Source organism: Acanthisitta chloris, unplaced genomic scaffold (genome assembly GCF_000695815.1).
Source record: "Acanthisitta chloris isolate BGI_N310 unplaced genomic scaffold, ASM69581v1 scaffold10807, whole genome shotgun sequence".
In the NCBI taxonomy this organism is placed as follows: Eukaryota; Metazoa; Chordata; class Aves; order Passeriformes; family Acanthisittidae; genus Acanthisitta; species Acanthisitta chloris.
In genome coordinates, this window is record NW_008680976.1 from 64,300 (window position 1) to 77,326 (window position 13,027).

Below are 13,027 nucleotides of genomic sequence, written 5' to 3' on the forward strand. Positions count from 1 at the left end.
TGTGGCTGCCCCAACCCTGGCAGTGTTCACAGCCAGGTTGGATAAAGCCTTGAGCAACCTGCTCTGGTGGGAGGTGTCCCTGCCCAGGGCAGGGGGCTGGGGCTGGATGACCTCTAAGGTCCACTCCAACCCCTTAACATACTATGACACTATGAAATTAGTCACCCTGTTACCATTTTGTCAGTACTCTTACCTTGTACAAATACAAAATATCTTGGGAGTTAAGGGGAATATTAGAACCCTTTAATGCCATTGGATACTTTAAACCCAGTTTGACCCTCATTAAGACAAGTTGCTCGTGTGGCTCTGAGGAAGAACCTTTTCTGCTTGTACAATATGGCAATCACCACAGGAATCAGCCTCCCAAGAGGTGCCAGAGGTACAGAGCAGACAGCCAAGAGGGAACACTCACCCAGTCACTAGCGCTCCAGCCTGTTCACCACATCTCGCACGGTGGCGATGAGGTTCTCGTTCTCCTGTGGGTTAGCCAGAACAATACTGTGCAGCCTATTCATATAGGAATCAATAGTTTCCATGGTGGGTGTTTCCCCACTACCTGCAGATAACACAGGATAATGAGCCACATGGAGTTTTCCATGACTGCAGCAATTCCCAAAAGTTAATACTGTGCTGAGGGTAATTTGTGTCAACACACAAACTGCTAAAGGAGGCAATTCTGCTATGCACCACCTCTTGTGACAGATTCTGCACAAGTGTCCTCCTAACTCCACAAAGTGAGTAGTTCCAAGGATATCAGGACTAATGAAGCATTGTTCTCTTTGATTTGAGTCTCATAGTTGATTATAACAAACCCTTTCAGCTGGGCATTCATAGTATCTAAGTGGATTTCCTAGCAGCTGATGATACAGACACAGCTTTTATTTTAATCAAGGAACTTGCAGGTCCTGTCTTTTCTATTTAGTAACATTTTCATAAAACAAGTGAAGGAGAGCAAGGGCTCAATGTGTGTCTCACTTTATTAGGAAGACTAAGAGCAGTAAGGAGAAAGTGTCATGTTGAAATAAAGCCCTGACACTCCACTCTCTGAATGCATTTTAAGATTTCATTACCTCGTACAACAAGAGCTCAGACAGAAGCACAGGACTACCCCAGCAGGCTGTGTGCTCTGAGTTCACAACATCAGGTAAACATCAGAAGTTTGATTTGCCGTGGCAGGCTGACCTGGCAGAGGGACTGCAGCAAAGCTGGTGGTGAGTGCCTGGCGCAGGGTCTCCAGGTGCTGCTGCAGCACCGTGTTGCGGCTGCGCTCCTGGATCACGTCCACCTCCAGTTTCTCCACGGCCGTGCGCATGCTCTCCACGTGTTTCTGCAGGGCAGCATTCCTCTCCTCAAACTCCATGTTGGATTTGCGCAGCTGCCGCAGCTCAGCTTCCCGTGCTGTGGACATAACCCACCCCATGGAGTCAAAAATGACAAACACCTAGTCTAGGATTGGCAGGCAATGGAGCAGAAGGTTCTAGAGTGCTCAAAACCTTGGAAAAGCAAGGAAAGGGTCCTGCAAGCGTTTAACTTACCTTTACTATGATTCAGGAACTCTTCTGTGAAGATTGGAATATCAAAGACAGATCTCTCCTTTGTATCTGCTTCTTTCTGCAAAAGAAAGAGGAAAAACATAGCTAAGCAGTTTGTTTTCAGGAATTCATTAAACTCTTTTGATCATGAAAATATAAAAGAAGGAAGACCAAACCCTGAGGCAGCTAATAAGATGGATGGATGGAACAACTTCCAGCTCCTTCCAAGAAAGGCTAAATTTAGGGTAGGTCTCCTGGTTTGTAAGGTTTAATAAAGGCCAAAGACCATTATCAAGAGATACCATATAACATACTCAAACACACCCTCTCACCCCAATGACACTACACATGAGAACCACTCAGTTTTGAAACTATCTGAATGTATTTACATTTGTCACTATCAACAACTGACACATTCTGCAATAGCCTATACAGGAATGTCAACCAACAGGAGACAGAGTGAGCAAAATGCACAGTAAGTTTCATCATTCTTAGTCCTTCACCACCAAAGAAAAAAACCCACTTTTAAGTCAGGAAATGCTCTATAACTTAGTTATAAAAAAAACAACCTAAAAAACTTGATTTGACTCAGGCAAAACCCCTAAAATCATCTACTTCATTCACAACTTCTGCATGTCAGAATGAATGTGAGCGAAGCTTGTTTAAAGCTTGTTTTGTCAGTGACAAAGCCAATGCAAATGTGGTTTGATAAACTGCAGAAACTACAATCAACCTGTAACATGACACAGAAACAAAGTTCTCCATGTCTGTGGAGAACAAAAGCTTTGCAAAACTCTCAAACACCATGGCTGATAATGTACCACGAACTCATCGTGGCAGGATTTGGTGTCCAGCAGGAAACCTGAATGTTTAACAGCTGATAAGAGAATTCTGGGCCCTGAGCTCAGAGGATCACATTGGTGTCTGCCTCATAGAGGGGCAGGAGGGGGTGAGCTGAATGCCACTTGGCAGTCAACCAAGACAGACCAGACTAGATGGAACTTCAGGTACTCTGTCCTCACCTGAGGTGACTCAATTGATTGCTTTCAAAGACAAGCTGACTTTTATTGTCTGGTACAGTTACACCTGGAGAGCTCTGTATCTACTGAGTGAGAACTCAAACCTCACTGAAGACACCAGAAACAGGCAAAACTGGAGGGAGGGGTAGCAAACCTTCCCAGGTCTGTTAGACAAAGCAGGATTCATGTGCTTTTCCCCTAAAGTTTTTAGATGTGTTGCTACAGGGAAAAAGTCTCAAGACTTGTGCACTGAAAAGTATTGACAGTTATGAAGCTTGGCTGGACACTTACACAACATCCATCTTGGATGTTCTAACTCATGTTTACTATTGCTACCTGTGTGCAAAGAGGCTCTCCCTTGGATCATCACTGGCTCCTAGGGAATAGATGATGGAGGGAGAGAGCACAGCCAAGGAAAGAGGGTGTTCTATATGCAGCCCTCGGATACAGGTTCTTCAGGTAAAAACCAATAAAAAAATTGGTAAAGCCATTAGATGAAACTGCTCAGCTTCCAAAAGGCAACCAAGAAATCCTGCTAAACAGAGGTCATGAAAACCATCAGCACTCTCCCTTACAGAACACATTACCCAGCACATGACAGATCCTCTTGAGAACTCTCAAGTACGTAAGCCACTCTGAGGTTCACTGAAGATTAAGATCATAAGGCTCTGACAACCTCCTATTGAAAAGGCCACAATGTGCTCAGGTTGTGTATCATTCAGTCAATTCTCAAACCAAAGGAGAGCCAAAATTGTTTCTATCATTTGCCTTAAATAAGTTCGAGATGTTTCTAGAGTGCCAACAAATACCAAGCTCATGTGGTTATTAAACCTGAGGATGAACTCTGAAGGTTGTGGAACCAATGTTCTTAGTGACATGGTGAAGTATGGTACAGAGAGAGCTGAGATTCTGGGGGGTTTAAGGTTTAAGCTCACCCTTCCTGGTATGGTCAGGCTGCAGACAAGGGAAGGAACAGATATACTGCACTACCTCATTACATGTTCTCAGTGTAAGTGGTTTTCTTCTTGTGTGCTCACACCACAGCAGACATTTCCCTGTCTTCAAAGGCTGTAGACACCACCAGGCAATGCCTGATCTCCCTGACATCTCTGAAATCTTACCAGTAAGAAGTGTATGAAGCTAGACCCACTTGGAACCAAACAGCTTGAGGAAATAAACAGTAACAGAATAATGGAGAACAACTATCAAGGGGCTGGATCACTGCTGATGACAATAGTTCCAGTGGATATTGCTCTATGTCATTTATATGAAACCAGGATTGGGAGGATGAAAAATGTTCTCTTCCATGCTCACAGACATGAGACAGTGTGCCCATGTTTTTCCAGGCTGTGTCTATTAAAAGTTTTTTCCCATCCCTTTGTTAAATTTTATTATAATTAGTATTTGGATTGCCCATTGCAATCCTTTCCAGAGGTCACCTCTATATGCAATATTAAAGATTACTTCAACACTGACTCAGAGGAACTAAATCATGAATACCTAAGTGGAACAAGGAGGGGGGGAAAGGTTTCTTTGACCTTATTTTCGTACACTCTCTCAAGAAACAATTTAATCAGCTCATACCTAATCACAAACACTGTAACAACAGCCAATGTGGATAAAAGAAAGCAGCAAGAGGACAAAAAGCTTTAGCCTCACTGCCAGTAATGACTTGAGTATATTCTTCCAAAAGCAATCTAAGTTTTTTTTCTGCTTGTTCCTTGCCTGTACAGGATTATAATGCTTGACTTCCCTGCACAAAAGGTGTGAAAGTGTATCAGGTGATAAACACATGGAATTTTATAGTGTGACAGTGAAAAATGCCAAGCAGGATGTTTCAGAGCAGGATGCCTGACCAGCAAGTTGTTAGTTCAACTATGTCCCAACTATCTAATGAAGCTTAAAAGTTGCCCAGGGTGAGGAGAACTCCTTTTTCACTGCATTTACACATGAGATATCAGCAGGGGTAGCTTGAGTTAGAAGGGTAAGAGGTAAGACTCTGAATGTGTAGTTTGCCACCTGTAAAATTTAAAGGTCATGTGACAGTCAAAGTCAACCCAGAACCTGAAGCCTTCAGTAATGTGCTCCTGTACAATTAAAGACAAACTTGGATTCAGAGACTAGAATCAGACAACTTGGGGATCATGTCCTTCTAAAGATTAATCTTACTGCAAGTACTTCCTTGAAGAGTTAATAAAAAGGCATATCAAAAACTTGCTACCCAAGCATTTTCCTGAAAGTGAAACTTATTTTCCTTCAAGCAGACAAGACCAGTAGCTGCCTCTCAGCAGTGCACAGCCTTGTCACTATTGTAATGAACACATTAAAAACCAACTGGATTGCTTTCCCAAGGCAGAAAAACTCACAAAGAAAAACAGATCCTTCACTTACAAGTGAAGAGGCTGTGTATAAACAAGATTTTTCATTGCTCTTTGCTTGCAATTTATTGGTAACCAGGAAAGAGCTCTGTGGCCTTAGGTAATACAACAGGAGAAAGGTGCAGCACTTTGAGGAGAGAGACACTATAGCCAAGCCAGGATACAAAGATTTGTGATGTATCTCACCAACTCAAGCAGGGGCATCTCATCTCCAGACATTAACACTATCTTCCAATTATCTGCATATGCAGACAGAGGTTTAAGCCAAAGATGTCCCAAATATTTGGTTGCTTTACCCATTTTCACCTCAAGGAAGCCATAAATATTGATGCTGCTGCAGAAAATCAGTCCCTCCCGACAGCCACCTCAAGGTGCTAACTTGGCAGGTTTCTCAAGGTCTGAAGCTATTTGTAAGTTTGATCCCACTGTTTACTTACCAAGTAATAAAAACTCTCTGCTTTGAAAAATTTCAAAGTAAAAATTACCTAACACACCAGATAAAGGCTCAGTTATACTGACTTGCACCCACTGACTGACTTAACATCACAGAACAGACCTATGTTTTCACTATATCCTATGCTCCAATTCATCTTAGATCATTTGTACCTGCCCAAGACTTCCTCAATTTAGTTTTCATCATATTACTGAGCATGAATACTCAGTTGTTTCTAACTTCTGATCAAAATCTGCATAGGAAGAAGAAGAATTCACACTCAGTTTCTGACTAGGGTCTTCAACTGGCCTCAGCTGGGTTTTGACTTCACTGTAGGTTTTTGTTGTTTCAAAATCTACCTGTGATGCAAGTGTAGAATGAAGAGGTTTACCTCATGATCATGAGCTGGCTGTCTTGCTCCATCTGAAAAAGAAAACAAACAAAAAGTCTCCCAAAACACACAAGACTTGAGAAACCAAGAACCCAAGACTTAAAGCAGTTACACAACAGTTCCAGACAGACACCTTGTGCAGCTCTCCCAGTAAGTCACACACAAGCTGTGTGATTGATGCTTCTCATGCCCATCCTCCACCACCATGTAGACACAGTTGAATTTACACAAACCTAATCACTTGACACACAGCTGATGTAAATGCCACAGAAAGAGCACATTCATTTTTTAACAGGCCTTTAAATCCAAGGCTTTGAGTGAGTGTCAGGCTACATGACTAGATGGGAATCTATTGTTCTAACTAGGCACATATTTTTGCCCCAGTCGATACCTTGTCTGTGTGATTTGCCTTTTTGTCTGTCCTGTAAGACTTTGTACAGTCTTCTGGTACTGCTCCAGCTCCCGCATGTAACGCTCCTTGTCTCTGTCTGCCTCATCCAGGTAGCGCTGAAACACAAAAGTCCAAGAGTTTCAGGCAGTTTCCTCTCCTTTGGGAGGAAGGGAAGAAAAACAACTTGTCAGATGAAGTGCTGATCCAATACACCTCTGCAAACAGGAAAGGAGTGAAGGAACAATAAGAATGTATGGTACTGCTCCAGCTCCCGCATGTAACGCTCCTTGTCTCTGTCTGCCTCATCCAGGTAGCGCTGAAACACAAAAGTCCAAGAGTTTCAGGCAGTTTCCTCTCCTTTGGGAGGAAGGGAAGAAAAACAACTTGTCAGATGAAGTGCTGATCCAATACACCTCTGCAAACAGGAAAGGAGTGAAGGAACAATAAGAATGTATGTGAGAGGCAAAGAGAGATTTCTGGATACAATTTCTGGTGTCCCATTTTCTCTCTCTTTTTTATTCAAATAACTACTCTGTTAACTCTTCTTTGTTAGACCTAGGAGTAGCCTGCTACTCAGCTCCTCAGCTCAGCGGCATATTACCCACACAATATAGACCAAACACTACAGAATTCCTTTTCTGTGGCCAGGATTCAGTACTGCCCAACAGGAAAGTCTTATCAGATCATGCTTTATGGTTCACACCTGTAACAGTGAGGTTCCAAATACACCACTCTCTTCATGCCCCACAGACAAAAAGCAGCACCACACACTTGGCACAGCTGAGAGGTGAACAGAACATCGTGGCTAATGGCAAGAGCAGCACAAAGACAAAAGATCCTGGCTTGACTGAATATAACCCATCTGAAGGTATTTCACACATCTGCATGACAGGACAAGCCTAAGTGGAGACTTCTGTAGGTGAACTGATGAACTGAACAACATTTAATGAATGGTAACAACATTCATGGGATCCTTTCAAGAAAAAAAGTTGCCTTCCCAATTTTTTCTCCCAATAAGTTAAAATTCAATGAATGTAAGTATTAAATCAGAGTGGACCTTAGTCACATGGTATGACTTATTTTCAGTAAGTCATCACATCAACACATTTAAGGTATAATTTCCATGCATTTGCAACACTGCTTTGACCCTGCTGAGGACACTCTTAACTGGACTGGGGTGCAAAATCTGGAGGCACTAGGTTTGCATTGCTTTTGGACATTGTATTCAATGAGACATTAATTCCTCTTTTCCCTCTCCAGCACTGTGCTGCTGAAAGGGTGCAGCACCCCAGGGAGAAACAACACAAGCTGCTCCTCCTCATGTTTTGGGTGGATAGTTTTGAACCAGCAAGAAGGATTTGTGCTGCACTAGCTGTAAGCAGGTGTCCTAGGTCCTCCAGCTCAGATCTATGCATCCCATTAGACACCTTCCCACATACAAAAAGGATTACTAGAGTGTTTGCTCTGTGACTATAGTAATGATCTTTTTCTGGGAGAGACTCATTATTTGGCCAGTCCAGTCAGCTCAACTAACCTGTCCTTATGCTCAGTGAATACAAAGGGAAACAGAAGAAATGGAAGACTTTCCCTTCATCTTCTGTATCAGACAGTAAGTTTGCAAATTGCTGGAGATGAGCCACCAAAGCAGCATGTGCTATTACAGACACGGGCTCTGAAGCAGCAGTGGCCTTTGCTGCCTTCATGAAAAAGGGCAGGAGAAGCTGAGGGGAAGGAAGTGCTCAGCAGTCTTTCCCTGACCTGCTCGAGGTTACACTTACAGCTTTACTCAAGGACAGATTCCCTGGGGATTTACAAAGCAGCATACAGAATGGAGATTTGAACTCAATTTCCTTTTTCCTAGGTTAAAAATCTGCCTCAGACATGATAAGAATATGTTAAGGGCTGAGGACAGAGGGGCAGAATGTCTTTATTTCTCTCTCCTCTCCCAGCAGACAGCAACATCCTTCTCACATGTGTTACCAGGTCAACTGCTTTGCCTTGCCACACATCCTTCATTCCAGTCAAATCACTATGCCTGTGCATCATTTTACATCATCTCTGCTTAACTTGTACTCTACAAGCTTAGCAAAAAGCAACAAAATGAAATCTTGGTTTCTTGCATCATCCCATTTTTCATTCAGCCATTATAAAAAAAACGTTAAGTATTATTTTATCCTCAAAGTATTTTTGAAAGTTCAAATATCCTGATAAATTCATATGAGAGCATCAAGTTGCACTGTGATTTAAAGAGTGGCAATCAGGTATGGAAGGTGAGACGATCACTAGCAATACCAAGGTCCACTCCAGGAGGATTAAAGAACCAGACCCAACATGGCCTTGGTCTTCATTTATCACAGTGCAAAGGCCACAGTAGCTCCAATTGGAAGACATCACATCCCCAAAGCTTTGGCCTTGGGAACTGGTAGGTCTTAGCTGTATCTGAGTTAGGTACAGCTGAGATACATCCAGAGGGATCACAGGAGGTGTGGGTTGCCTTACCAGATTAATCCTCCCTGTTTTGAATGTACCCTTTCAGTACCTTGGGGATACAGCTCTCCTCAGCTCACAGAATCATCAAGGCTGGAAGAGACCCCTAGGATCATCATGTCCAACCACTAACCTGTCACTGCTGGAATCCCTAAACCCTTATCTTCCAGCCTCTTAAACACTTCAGGGATGGTGACTCCACCACCTCCCTGGGCAATCTATTCCAATGCCTGACCATCCTAAGTCACACCTGGGTGGGATGACCCTACCACAGTTCATCATTTGAACTCTGAAGAACCTGCACCCTTTATTTTGAAACATCCTCCCCAACCTCCTCTCTAAACAACAACATCCCCATTTAACAACAGTCATGATCCACCAAGGAAAAGCAGTGTAATGGTACCCGTTTCTCCTCGGGAGGCAGTTTACTCCACTCATTGCCCAACATCCTGGTGATCTCTGGGAAAGGGACTTCAGGCCTCTTCGCTCGCAGCTGCTCCCTGCGCTCGTTCATGAACCTCACGTACCCTGTGAGGGGAGACTTGGGGGCATTGGTGTCCCTCAGGGGCTTCTTCCTCTTCCTCCCCTTGGCCCAGCCTCCTCGTTTAGTTCTTTGCTGCTGCAAAATCAAAGGGGAAGACAATTCAGACAGAATGACAACCACCACCTCTGGAAGGAACGAACATCCATGTCTCAAACACTCCCATCAGCAGGACATCACTGCAACATGTCCTCAAACCTTAACTTTAGAGCAACCCTGACTTTTCTCTAAGCAAAGACAAATGGTGAAAAGCTGTTTATAGTATCTCCTGGTCCATAGGGCCAATAAAACAACATTGGCATCAACTTCTGATTGTAAAAGCACTGACTGACACTTCAATTTTCATCTTAGCTAATGCAACTGCAAATATTAATTTTATTATTGTTGGCTTGTTTTATTTACATTTTGTCCTGTTTTTAATTATCCTCAGCCTCACATATCCTCCCAGTCATTACTTCAATGTAACTACTGGAGAGATTTTGTGTATTAGTTAACAACTGATAACTATTTTGCCCATTCCAAATCTTTTTCCTTGGTGCACCATGTGCCCAAAACGTGGGTGAAAGGACAGAACAGAGGCTTTTCTAGTTCATCTGTTCTGTAGGGTTTCTTTCCCACTAATCACCTCCAGTGGAGCAACAAACAAACTCCCAAGGAGAGAATACTGTAGGATTTGCCTGTGGCACACTGAGCTCACAGGAATAACATCATTATCACACATTTTCTTGGCTCCTTACTATTCCTCCAGCAATCTCTGGACAACACTATTTTCTGATGTTATGTACATACAACCATTTCAGTACTTCTAATCTTTCCCCAGATCAACATGTTCCTGACATCTTGTTACTTTTAGTTTCCCTCCTGGAATTTTACCACTTAATTAAAAAAGGACCTCACAGCTGAATATCAAATGCATCTATCAAAAAAACCCAAAGCCACTTTGTTGTTAAACTTCAGCTCCCTCCTGATTTAGTCACCAAAACTCACTGCTGGAGGGTGCACAAGGTATAGTCTAAAGCAAGAAAAGCATGATGCTTTCAAAGACATCAGTTACTACCAGAACAGGACAATGGTCTCACTTTGGTGACTCAAAGGAGAGAAAATCAGTTGGGGCAGTGGAACATTCAGTCCTGTGGACTCTGCTAGCTGAGCTGAAGCCCCATGTGGTGTTCTCTGCACATTCCCACTCCCAGCTTTCCTTGGCTACCTGTGTGCAGCTGAGCAACAACAAGGAATTGTGATGAAAACAGCAAATGGATGAAAATTAGTGATCCTATCCAAAGACATCTGAGTAGGTAAGAAACTGTAAGGACAAAACTCCATCCTTTTGCTTCATTGAGAAGTCACTGTTATTCATCTCACCTCCTCCTCAGGCTTCTGCTCAGTGGTTTCAGCAGCATTAGAGGACTCATTTTGCAGCTGCTGAGCCTGAGACAAGTCCTCCACCAAATCTGGGTTATTCACAGGCTGTGAAGTTCCACCACTGAACGAACTCTCCGAATTAGCTAGTCTGGAAAAGCACATAATAGCAAAACAAAAAACCTCATCATCACATTGCTAAACCACTTCCTCCCTAATCTTCTAAAACATGCAAAAATGTTGCAAATATATTCATTTTCACACCAGCAATAATAAATAAAAAGGGATTTAAAAGCGATTTTTGAAGAACTGAATGTTTCATCCAAACAACTGCTGCAACTGCCACAGTTACTATGGACTTGCAAAGCCAGTTTGGTTTTTAAAGTGCTGTTTGGTTTCACTTTTAGTGAAGCATTTGATTGTACAAACAACTGTCAGGCAAGTATATGTTTGGATCATAAGCCAGGGAGCATGAATCTGCCCTCCTTCAAAAATACCCTAAGGAATTTGCAACAAGTAGTTTCACTGTCAACCAACACAACCTTCTGGATGTGTTTAATATATTTCTCTGCAAATACACCTAAAGGTCTGTGCCTGATTCTGGACTGAACTTCATTCCACACCATCTCCTCCTGATCCATGTGGGTATTCAAATCACAAACATGAGTAGCTCCCAACAGGCTCCAGAATGGCCATTACTGAATTTTGCTGCAAGAGCTGTAACAATCTGCCTCAGCCCAAGAAAAGGCCAAGCTGTCTGCAGGCAAAAAGCAAAGCAAGCAGGCAGAAATATTTCTGGAGGTAGACAGAGATGAGCACACATCTTGGGGCAACAACCCCCTAGATATCCTCAGCACTGTGCTCAGCGGGCAAATGAATGCAGGATTTTTGGACTCAGCTCAGATTCTGATCCCTTCCTGAGCCAGGCTAAGGTGGCTTGGCCTTACCCAGTTACAATCATGCAAATTCCTTTAACAGCAGTGTATGCTTCAAATCTGCTTTGTTCATTTACTCCCATCTACAGCTGCTTATGACTATGGCAAAATTTACATATTCAAAATAACCGTTTCTGTTACACTAACAGGAATAGAGCTATAGAAATCTGAGATATAGAACAGAATTGTTAGTTGAATGCCCATAGGAAAATTTGTCTTGAAGTAGACGGAACAGCTTATTTTCACTACTCATTACATTCAGAAATTGTGGCATAATCACTGCTTAAGACACAAGGGCTGGAGAGATCCACTGCCTGCCTGATTTGGAGGTACCAGATTGAGTTCATATTACTGACAATTAGAGAGGGAGCAAGGGAACAGAGCTACACCCTCCCATGAGTTAATTACATTTGGTGTGTGTCAAAAGAAAATGGAACAGTACAGCTTTACAGTCACTGTTACAGTCTGAGGAATATTTGAGTTTTCCTACCCATTCCCCCTTAGCAGGGAAGGTCTCTAAACCACACATATGGGAAGAACTCCAATGGGACGTGGCTGTTTGCAGCAAATGCTGCTGAAAGCTCAGCCAACACATCAACACCTTAACAACATGACATGGACCTCATTTGGCACCAGCAAATTTGAACTTCCAGGTCTGTAAATCCAGATTCAGACCCACTTGAAGGATGTGTGCCCACATTAATTTTGAGAGGGCTTCACCTGCCTGCAAAGTCTGAATTTTATTACTTGGTGCATTGCAAAACAGAAAAGAAGCTTCGAGTATCAAAACACAGCAAGAATCCCACAGACTCCTAAGGACAACTTCTTTTGGCATTGTTATTCTAAAAGAGGCCTTTGTTGCAGTCTGTAAAAGCAGAGTCAGTCTGACAAAAATGAATCTCTGTGATTTTCAGAGATCAGTGTGAGCAGTGTATTTTCAATAAAAATAACTTATTTAGCAGGGACCATTTTAGCCAACAGATACACCTCCCTCTCTGTCCCCATCATGCCACTTGTCTTACACTAAAGTCCTAGGGATTTACCTCTTGAAGGTAAGAGATATTAAAGACAGGTTGTGATCACTTCCATCAGTTCAGAAGAGTCCTGTGATGTTCTATCAAGGCCAAAAGAATGTTAAGATCTATTTTTCTTGGGTTTGTTTCTTTTTTTTCAGTCATTTAGAATGCTTTCTTCCCACTTAAACAGTTTCCTTGGCAAGTCCAGAGACAGTATCTACCAGCTGAAGGTGAAAAAGGAGTTGCTTACCCAGTTACATTAATTTCACCACCTTCCTTAGACCCATCCTCATCTGTAAAGAGTGGAGGAAGGTTGGAGCCAGTCACCAAGTTCTCCATACCTCTGGGGAAAGAAAAATCAAGGTAAAACAGGTGAGTTATCTATCTCATCGATTCCCTCCAGCAGCACTTCAGTTCAAACATGACAACATACCAGAGACTTTTTTACCTCATAAACTAACTGGCCAGTCATAGCTGGATCTTCCTTAAGCAGACTGCTTCTAGGTGGTGCACACGCTGACCTCTAGCACAGAAACACCCTTTAC

At 42.7% G+C, this 13,027-nt stretch overlaps 1 protein-coding gene across 1 annotated transcript; it reads right to left on the reverse strand.

Moving 5' to 3' along the window:
- Window positions 1-410: 410 nt before the first annotated feature.
- Window positions 411-12,821, reverse strand: HMG20A (high mobility group 20A). Its single transcript, XM_009077926.1, is given in 9 exon segments — window positions 411-556; window positions 1,183-1,398; window positions 1,536-1,611; window positions 5,754-5,785; window positions 6,145-6,191; window positions 6,193-6,260; window positions 9,035-9,250; window positions 10,535-10,682; window positions 12,733-12,821. Coding segments are annotated over 9 exon segments (1,029 nt in total). The 3' UTR covers window positions 411-419.
- Window positions 12,822-13,027: the final 206 nt, after the last annotated feature.